Source organism: Pteronotus mesoamericanus, unplaced genomic scaffold (genome assembly GCF_021234165.1).
Source record: "Pteronotus mesoamericanus isolate MK-2021 breed Mesoamerican mustached bat unplaced genomic scaffold, CSHL_Meso_final scaffold_54, whole genome shotgun sequence".
NCBI classification, from domain to species: domain Eukaryota; kingdom Metazoa; phylum Chordata; class Mammalia; order Chiroptera; family Mormoopidae; genus Pteronotus; species Pteronotus mesoamericanus.
This window is the reverse complement of record NW_026555321.1, coordinates 15,080,677-15,091,677: the sequence shown is the minus strand read 5'-3', so window position 1 is coordinate 15,091,677 and position 11,001 is coordinate 15,080,677. Positions and strand designations below refer to the sequence as shown.

Genomic DNA, 11,001 nt, shown 5'->3' with positions numbered 1-11,001 from the left:
TAAAAATGATTTGTGTGGTATTGATGTATTATCCTAATATCTGGTTCATTGAAGAATTGTCTATATTTTTGTATTCTGGATAATCAGAACTTTTATCTTTTACTTCAGAAACTGATAACTCACTTCCACAGAGAAGTATGACCATAACTGTAATGTTGTCTCTGGAGCCAGCCATTAAAGCAGCATTTACAAGTTCATGGCTGATATACTCAGCTGCGCCTTCATAGAAACTCTCAGTGCTTATCTTTTCTTTACTTAAGTCTTTTGGCAGACCCTCTGTGTGTCTGTCAGTTTCTTCACTGCAAGGATCACGATTAGTCATTTCTGGTAGAAGTGTTTGTGCATTTTTAGGATCACAAGTGAAATATTTAGAATATTTTGAATCAGACATATGTTCTTTTGCATTTGTACTTGACACACATTCTTCAGATTTACACTGAAACAATGTGTAGATATTACTGTCTGATACAGTAATGCTTGGTTCATTGTCTGGGAAAAACAGAGGACCTTTGGATGGTGAAGATTTCTTTTGGATGTTGGGTGTTTCTTTATACACTTGAAACATTGTTAATGCCAATGCAGTGACTTCCTTGTTATCCAGAACTTCCCAGAGTCCATTAGTTGCTAAGATAAGGAATTGACATAAATCATCTATAGAGACAGAAATAGTTTGAGGTGCTGGAATAATGAATTTTTTCAGTTTGGAGTTTCCATGAAATCCAAGCCCTCTTGAAGTTTTCATTTGCCCTTCCAGGAGCCCATATGGTTCATTTGAACTGATTATTGCTCCATTCTGAAGTACTCGTCTTCTTTCGTCTGTGTTTCGCATAGTGTGTTCTTTGGTTAGGCAAAACCCTTTCCCATTTCTGCATAAGACTGCTTGCACATTACCTAAAAGTTTATTAGAAAAAAATTGATCCTAGAGATTTAATAACCAATTGTATCAAAGTATGCTGCTAACTTTATTAATTCTATTTCAGTGCACAAATATGTGTAATATTGACATCATTAATTGGATTTACAGTAATTGATATTTCAGACTGGGAAGCCAGTTGATTCCTTATTTTAAAGCAATTTTGTGTTTAAAATACTGCATTTAGTATTAAAATAATTAAAATTACAGATACTGAAAAACCAAATTTGTTTATGAAACCACTTCCCAATGTTAGTTACTTTGTAGAGCCAAGAGTTTAACTTTTTTATAACTAACATATACAATAGAGCATTTTTAAATGTTTAAGTAAATACATTTTAATTGAAATATATAAACCTTTGGATTTATTTTTAAGTGGAATTTGGTGATTTTATAACTGGTAAAAGTTAAAAACAGCATACATGTATGGGTGGTAAAAAAATTAAAATACCACTGTTAATCTCAGTCTAGCAAGGTTCCTGATGTGTGTGGCTAAAAAGAAATTAAGCCGCCACTGTGAAGAAAAAATAATATGTATTATTAATGTATTAAATGGATAATAGCTAGCCAACATGGAATTAAACCTTTTGATTGAAAACTGAAATTGTAAAAGTTGATTATAGTTTATTCATGTTTCAGATGAACTGGTTATGTGTGCTTCACTGAAATCTTGAACAACTGCTCTGAACAGTAATGAGCAGATTGAGGGATGGTTGTATTACCAATACTTTCTTTAGTTTATAAAAAGATTTGTTAGGAAAATTTTCCCCAAGTTTTTAGACCATAATTGTATATTCAAGCATAGTCAATAGTTGATAGGAATCATTTGTAAAAGAGTATTTAAATTATTCTGAGGTGAAGTTAATGATGTTTGAATATTATAATACTTTTGAGGATGACTATTACTGGAATAATGTAAATTACAGGATATTCTGGTTTCAAACATGGTGCTGTACCCAAAATCAGAATTTTGTTGCAGAGGTTCAAGTCTAAACCCCTGATTTTGGGGGTAAAGAAAGGAATTTAAGTTTGAGGAGGCTGAGGTCTACAATCTAGTATGGTGGGACAGAAAGAGGATAGGTTAGTTAAGGATTAGTATCGGGTATAGACTGAGTTTACTGGCTCTTTTACATAATGGGAATTAAGATACTTGAATTAATGAATGGGACCAAAAGCTGAAGATGTACATGGAAAATATTTTAGGTCTAAGAAACATATAAATGATAATCCTAAAAATTGCATGACCTTATTTCTTTTTAGTAGGGTTTATTAATATTTTATATTCACATGTCTTTTCTGCTGGTTATTCTACTTAGGCTGTGCAAAGGGTAAATCAGTAAAATAATTCTTCAGCCCTGGCTGGTGTGGCTCAGTGGATTGAGTGAAGCCTGAGAAACAAAGTGTCACCGGTTTGATTCCCTGTCGGGGCACATGCCTGGGCTGTGGGCCAGGTCCCCAGAAGGGGGCGTGTGAGAGGCAACCACACATTGATGATTCTCCCTCTCTTTCTCCCCCCCCCCCCGTCTAAAAATAAATATTTTTTTCTTTAAAAATAAAATTCTTTCGCTAGTTGTAAATTATTACTGTACCAGCAAGGGAACATGGAGTGGTATTGAACATGCCAACTAAGTAAACTGAATTGTTTCATAAGGAAGACAAAGTACCGTTTACATTTGAATTTCTTCACATGTGTATGTACACTATTAAATAGTGCAACCATAGCTCTGAAAACATGCAATATGTTTTGGCTCAGAATAATCAAATCCTCCAATTCCTAAATGTATGTTTGTATGTCACAATTCAAAGCGCATTTGGCAAAAAGAAAAAGCTCTTTTTCTACTCTGAAATGAGAATTGAATGCAATTGAGTATTTGATGGGAAGGTGGTATACTGGTATTTTGGTTTTAGTTGCCTGTGCAGAGAGTTTGGTATACATAGCCATAATGCACTGTTTGGCCTTTTTTTTTTTGCCCTGTGCTAGAGAATAGGAAATGCCATTTTGGCCAATTTTATTCTTCTCTTACTATTTTTGAGAAGGGACACTAAATCCTGGTTGCAATTTTTGCTCTGTTGGCTTACCATCTGACTTCAGGTGCGTTACATAATTTCTTTGACAATTTATTCGTTCTGATAAAAAGGGAGATAGTGCCTTCCAAGTAACTCATTCTTAACCTGTGTGAATGGTGCATGAAGAAAAGAGAAAGTGCAGGAAAGGTGCATGATATTTCTCAACTATTCATGCATTGCCCAGGAAGTAGAGGGATAAGTAATATTGAGGTCCTGAAAGAGTGTTAATTGAACAGATAAGAAATATTGGATGTGCTGAGTTAATAGTTTCCTAGACGTAGGCTTGCGTATGCTGTCAGCTGCAAATGGGGTGGTTGGAAGGGGTTGACTACTAAGCTAAAAGAATAAACTAATGAACAAAAAGCCCCAAGAAAGAAGGAAAGTGAGGATGATTTTAAAATAGCACTATATGTCCATATATCTGCAAAACTGAAGGAAGAGAGGAGCGAGTCATGACTATAAAAGGGAGGACAGATTGGTTTTAAAGAGGGCCCCTGTAACATCTATTCGGAGAATGTGAGAATTAGCAATGAACGGTAATGACGATCCTTACGCAATAATTGTAATGCATCTAAGCATAAATAAATTCAGATTCCTAGACATAAAGTTATCAGTACCTGGAGAGAGTGTACTCTTAAGAAAATGTTACAACAAAAATGGAACAGCTACTGGAAGAGCTACATGTTTAGGGACATTAATCGTGGGGATTCAGAAGAACTGCTTTGAGATGTTATTTAAACCATTTTAAGATGGCGTGTATAGCCCCCCTGCTGGTGTGGCTCAGTGGATTGAGCGCTGGTCTGCGAACTTGAAGGATCGCGGGTTTGATTCCCAGACTAGGGTGGGTGCCTGGGTTGCAAGCCAGGTCCCCAGCAGGGGGCACATGAGATGCAACCACACATTGATGGTTCTCTCCCTTCCCGCTCTAAAAATAACTATCTTTTTAAAAAAAAAAGTCAAGTATAATCAGGCAAAGTGGTCCTTACGTAGAGAGCAATGCTGTAACTGCCTCCTGCAATTGCTGGGTTACCTCCAACTTGTGAAAAGAATATTCCTATAAACTTCGTAGTGACCTTGAAATTCCCAAGGGAATTCTATATCTGAATGGGCAAGATAAAGATTTATGTTACATAAAGCCAGCAGAGCCGCTTACTGCTGATCACATTAAAAGTTTTAAGAAAGAACTAGAGAAAAAAGGAAAAGTTTTTGTGTAGTGTAAGAAAAGGAAACACCTGGCTAGGATGCATGGGTCCCCTGGGATAAAAAGATGGCTTGTTTAGAAGAAAGAGCATGGGAAAGTGGACAGACGTGGGAATCTGGCACTTTGGAACTTCAGTCACAACTTTGTGTCCGTGTGGTTATTAGGTCACTTTATGTACCTGAGTAACAATTTTCCACTACCAATGTTTTTTGTCAAGGTTATTGTGAAGATTGAAGAAGGTACTTTTCATAAGGAGACACTTGATAAAGGTGTTCCGTGAAGGAGAAAGCAGGCAAAGAGCCTGTTCAAAAAAAGATTGAGGCGAAACTATATGTTTTATATCAGATCCCTTTATTAAAAAAATAAAACCGCTTATGAGATAGAATCATAGGTTAAGGGAGTAGGGAGCAGTAACTTGGGAAATGAGGGAATAGTTATTTGGGAAAGAGAAAACAGTCCAAAGTAGCATACACTAAGGAAATTTAAATGCACATGAAATACACCTAAGGAAGCATAACAGAAATAACATGTAAATGATGTCAGGGAAACAAACTATATCCAGTTTTTCTTCAGGACTAATTTTGACAAAAAGGCTGAATTTGTATACTTGGACACCAGGCTTGACTTATGAAGGCACAAGAGCCTCACTGATGTGTGGAGCTAGTTTTCACTGGATGTTTAAAAGATTTGTTCATGTTGTAAGATGTATGCTCATAATTGTATGTCTGGAGCCTAATGATACTTTACACATCAGTTGTTGAATGTCTTCTCAGAATCAGGTTTAGATGTGTGTGAGTCCACTATCAACATTCACCGAAAAAGAAGAGGGGAAGGTAAAATATGTAAAAGGTTGGTGTTATTTAAGAATACGATTTCTTTCCTGCATAAAAGAAGGTGATTCTGGGGTTGATTAGATTTTTAAGGGGAAAGGACAGGGCTGGAAATAATTTTAACAGCAACTTAATAGACCATCATGAGTGAGCAAAATCTTGACAGGAGTGTAACAAAAAATTAAATGAGATCTGCAAATACAGCATCAGTCACGAATGAAGGTGAAGGCAACAGAAGAATGAAGATACACCCTAAAAACAAGAAACAGGTGGTGATGTTTATTTGAAGTAACAGGACTTTGAGTCTAAAAGACATCATTAATCATTAATTATATAGTGATGCAACCTTATTTAATACTTTGGTGGTCCTTAGTCATCTCATTTATTAAAACATGATTATCCTTACCTCAAAGGTTGTGAGGGTTAGGTAAAGGAGTCACTTGGTAACTTGGGAAAGAAGGAATTGGGAATAATAGAGAACAAGTGGGTAAAGCCCTGCTTCCTCTTTGGATCTAGAGTGGGCTCATGGAACAGAAAGCTAGACGCTAGGAGACAAAAGTAGTTTTGGGGGGGGGCCTCGTTAAAAGTTATTAAGAACAAATAGTCTAGACAAAATTTTGGAATAGCAGATACACTAAAACACTCAAGTACTACAAAGCAGTAATGTGGCAATCTGGGTCTTTAATTGACTTTCCACTGAGAACCAGAAATACCCTCGATGATTTACATACACTTTTAGGTCATATGCATTGATGAACTATTAAAGAATTCTCAGGTCAGAAAAGTAAGGGCTGAATAAATGAGCTTTTAATTTTCACAAGGTTATGGAATAGGACACAAAACCTAGGGCCTAAGGTGGGGAAGACTAACGGTTCTTCCCAAAAAAGCCAGGACTCAAAAGGATCATTCGTCACTGAAAACAATGAACTAAAACATGCTCCTTACCACCCAGAGTAACACCAAAAAGGGGGGAAAAAAAGATTTCAAACTGAAGCTGAACAGTGGGGGGGAAAGAAAGCGAACCGCAAAGAATTGGGGACCACCAACTTTCATGTACAGTCATGCCTTGTTTCATTGCTCTTCATTATGCTTTACATATGTTGCCTTTTTTCACAAAGACCCTCCCCCGGCAAAAAGAGTATGACTTGCTTTATTGCAGTGATTTGAAACTGAGCTCACATTTCTGAGGTTTGCCCGTATTTGTTGTCTGGTAAACCTCAAAATGATTGTGTTAACAGGCAGCAGTAAGTGCATACTCTGGATAACAGGCCTCAAATGATTCCCCACAATATAAATTTTAGGTAATTTCTGCTTCTGGCTAGTGACTGGATTTACCTTTCATCTGTGTTCAGGAGACTGAACTGAGTCTGAGGACAGCAGGGCAGCGGGAGTTGATCTAAGACAGAGTAGCACAGGGAAAGCTGCAGAGAACCCCAGAGCCCTGCAGAGACGCCCCCCCCCCCCCCCCCCCAGTGTTCAGTAGGATACTTACTGATCAAGGTGTGTATGAGGAAAGCCCCCAACAGTGGCAAAAAACCAACAACAACAACAAAAAACCCACAACTATTTTAAGAGGATTAGAGAGACTATCACCCAGGGCTTTCACAGGGTTGAGAATGATGTCTGTTCCCACCAGTCAGGCTGGAAAAATATAATTTGGGAATCATTGGGTAGTGTACTTGGTAAGGTCTTACTTCAATAGAGGAAAATAGCCCAAATTGAGCACTTTTCTGAACACGCCTGACAAATCATAAAAGGTATATCTAAGAGGATCAACCTACTTGGGGAGTAACTTCATCCCAAAACAAAGCTTAAGATAATGTACAAAAAAAAAATAGTCCACATGCTAACCCCTATAGCCTCTGAATATGATCTTATTGGGGGGGAAAAAAGGTTTTTGCAAGTGTAATTGAGTCTTGAGATCATCCAAGTTGGTCCTAAATCCAAAGAACAGAATCCTTATTAGAGACGGAAGAGAAACGTAGAGTAGAAAGCCATGGGGAGATGAAGGCGGAGATGGGAGTTTTGGAGCCACTGGAGCCACAGGCCAAGGAGTGTCTGGAGCCACTAGAAGCTGAAAGAAGCAAGCATTTTCCCTTAAAGGTTTCAGAGGAAGCATGACCTTCCCAACACTTTAATATTAAGTTTCTTGCCTCCGGAACTGTGAGAGAATGGATTTTTGTTGTTTTAAGCTGCCAAGTTTGTGATAATTTGTATGACAACCCTAAAAAACGAAAATGCCAGGCATGCAAGTAAGCAGGAAAAGACTACCCACAATACAATGAAAACAAGCAAACAACTAAAACTAACTCAGAAATGACACCGGTGTTGGAATTAATAGGTTAGAACATTAGAAGTTATAACTGCATGCCCTGTGTTTAAAAAGTTAAGTATGGACATGGAAGATAATTTTTAAAAAAACTTATAAAGATGAAAACTACAATGTTAACAATGAAAAACACAGTGGATGTGATTAATGGCAAATTAGGCATTGCAGAAGAAAAGATTAGTGATTTTGAAAACTGCAATAAATACTCCTTCCTTAAGGATAAGAAAAAGCTGAAGGGGGGAAATTTGAGGTACGGCCCAATCAGTTTTGCTTAAAACCAATGATAAAACCTTTAAACCATCTAAAGTGAGTAACCACATTATAGGCAGAGAGGAACAATGAAAATAGACAGCAGATTCTTTATCATAAACAATGCAATGTAGATTCAGTGATTCTACTTCTGGGAATATACCTGAAGAAATTCAAAAGAATATACGCACCCCTATGTCCATTACAGCATTATTTACAATAGCCAAAATTTGGAAGCAGCCCAAGTGCCCATCAGTAGTGGAGTGGATTAAAAAGCTGTGGCATATTTACACAATAGAATACTACTCATCCATTAAAAAAAAAAGGAAATTTTACCTTTTGTGACAGCATAGATGAGGGACCTGGAGAGTTTTGTGCTAAGTGAAAAGCTAGTGAGAGAGACAAGTACCATATGATTTCACTTATGTATGGAATTTAATGAACAAAATTAACAAAATGGGAACAGACTCAAAGATACAGAAAATAGTCTGACAGCTGTCAGAGGAGTGGGGGGTTGGAGAACTGGGTGAAAAAGGTGAAGGGATTAAAAAAAAAACAACTCATAGACATGGAAAATAAAAAATACCTTCAAAGAAAGGAAGAAAGAAGTAAATGAAAGAGAAAGGAAAAAAAAAAACAAAAAGGAGGGAGGAAGGGAGGAAAAGAAAGAAGGAAAGAAGGAAGAATCTGTCAGTCTAGAATTTTTTTGTAAAGTGTTGGATGCTTTTATTTATTTATTTATTTTTAAAGGTTTCATTTATTTTATTTTTAGAGAAGGGAAGGGAGGGAGGGAGAAAGAGAGGGAGAAACATTAATGTCTAGTTGCCTCTCTCATACCCCCTACTGGGGACCTGGCCTGCAACACAGGCATGTGCCCTAGACTGGGAATCAAACCAGCAACCCTTTGGTTTGCAGGTCTCACTCAATCCACTGAGCCACATCAGCCAGGGTGTACAATTCTATATGAAATAAACAGATCTTTGAAAAAAAAATGTGTAAGTAGAGTCTTAAGACATATCACCAAAAGACATACAATGTATTACAAAAACTATTAAAAGTTTTTCAAGCAGAAGGAAAATAATACCAGACAAATACAGATCTACAAAAAGAAATATAGAGCACCAGGAATGGTAACTACATGGATAAATATGTCAATTTGTCTTACTGAAATTTATTTTAAAATAATTAAATGCTTAAACAACAAAAATACACATTATATGTTATATACAGGGTCCAGCAGAAGTAATGCCTGCTTACATGTGGTTGGTAGGGCAATAATATGGATATAATTTATAGTTTTAATTTGAAAATTTCACCTAAAATGTCATATGGTGTGCTTGAGTGTGATATTGTTATATTACAGAATTACATGCTTGTAATTTTATAATATAAAAGGGGTATTATTTGTGCCTAACCCTGTATATTTTATGGTTAAGATGACAATACTTGGATTGGCCTGTAGAATCAACATAATCTCTACCAAAATATCAGCTAGATATTCTTAAGAAATTGACAAGCTGATCTTAAAATTCGTATGGAGGCCTAGTTGATATGGCTCAGGGGGTTGAGTGCTGGCCTGTGAACCAAGAGATTGCCAGTTCAATTCCCAGTCAAGCCACACACCTGGGTTGAGGGCCAGGTCCCCAGTTGAGGGCATGCAAGAGGCAGGCAGTTGATGTTTCTCTCACACATTGATGTTTCTCTCTCCCTCTCTTTCTCTTTCTCTTCCCTTCTCTCTAAAAATAAATAAATAAAGTCTTTTAAAAAAATCATATGGAAAAGCAAGAGATCCAAAATAGGCAAACATTCTGGAAAAAGAAAAGAAAAGGAGACACTTCACAATTTAAAAACCTACTCCAAAGTTACAAGAGTCAAGAGAGTGTGGTACTGGTATAAGGATAGACATACAGGTCAGTGGAATAGAATTAAAACTTCAGCTATAAACCTTTCCACTGATTAATAGATTTTCAACGAGAATGACAATATCATTCAATGGGGAAAGAATAATCTTTTTATTGGTTGTCACTAGGGCACAGGCTACCAAAACAAGGAAACAAAGAAACATGGCCCTAATGAACAGATCAAAACTCAAGGAAAAAAAAAAAAAGCAAAAGGAAGGTAAGCACTCTATCAGATGCAGAACTCAAAACACTGGTTATAAGGATGCTCAAGGAACTTAGTGAAGACCTCAACTGCATAAAAAGGATCCAGTCAGAGATGAAGGATTCACTAATTGAAATAAAGAACAATTTACAGGGAAACAACACTAGAGTGGATGAAGCCGAGAGTCAAATCAATGATTTAGAACATAAGGAAACAAAAAACAAGCAATCAGAACAAAAATAAGAAAAAAAAATGAGGATAGTTTAAGCAGCCTATCGGACAACTTCAAGAGGTCCAACATTCACATCATAGGGGTTCCAGAAACAGAACAGGAAGAGCAAGAAACTGGAAATCATTTGAAAAAATAATGAAGGAAAATTTCCCTAATTTGGTGAAGGAAATAGACATGCAAGTCCAGGAAGCCCACAAAGAGTCCCAAACAAGATGGATGCAAAGAGGCCCACTCCAAGACACATCATAATTAAAAGGCCAAAGGCTAAAGATAAAGAGAGAATCTTAAAAGCAGCAGGAGAAAAGCAGTTAGTTATCTACAGAAGAGTTTCCATAAGACTGTCAGCTGATTTCTCAAAAGAAACTTTGTAGGCTAGAAGGGATTGTCAAGAAATATTCAAAGTCATGAAAAGCAGGAGCCTACAGCCAAGATCTCTCTAACCAGCAAAGATATCATTTAGAATCAAAAGGCAGATAAAGAACTTCCCTGACAGAACAAACCGAAAGAATTCATCATCACCAAACCATTATTTTATATATGTCAAATGTTAAAGATACTTAAGAAAAAGATCAAAACTATGAACCCCAAAAATGGCAACAAATACATATTTCTTAACAATTGATTCTAAAATACCAGCTAAGCAAACAAGAAGAACAGAGACAGAATCATGGATATGGAGAGAATTTTGATGGTTGCCAGGTGGGAGGGGTGTCCAGGGGAAGGGGTGAAGGGGTGAAAGGATCAAGAAGTACAAATAGGCAGTTACAGAATAGCCTTGGGATGTAAAGTACAGTATAGAAGATGGAGTAGCCTAAGAACTTACATGTGTGATCCATGGGCATGAACAATGGTGGGGGGATTGCCTTGAGGGAGTGGGGGTGCTGGGTGGAGGTGGGACATAGTGGAGGAAATCAGGACAACTGTAATAGCATAATTAATAAAATATAATTAAAAATATGTTCTTGATAAATTTGACCATTTATTTCTTTATAGCCCATTTAAATTATTTTTTTTTAGGAATACTTTTGTAGCATAAATCATCACCTCCCTTTCACAAGCTGAATTTTTCCCTATATT

The 11,001-nt window shown here is 36.8% G+C and overlaps 1 protein-coding gene across 1 annotated transcript in view; it reads right to left on the bottom strand.

Annotated features, from left to right (window-relative positions):
- Positions 1-28: 28 nt before the first annotated feature.
- The window catches only part of PP2D1 (protein phosphatase 2C like domain containing 1), a 42,825-nt gene continuing 31,852 nt past the window's right edge, over positions 29-11,001 (bottom strand). Inside the window, exon 4 of the mRNA XM_054594980.1 lies at positions 29-891. Coding sequence (XP_054450955.1) covers positions 29-891 — 863 coding nt within the window. The remainder of the gene's footprint in view (positions 892-11,001) is intronic.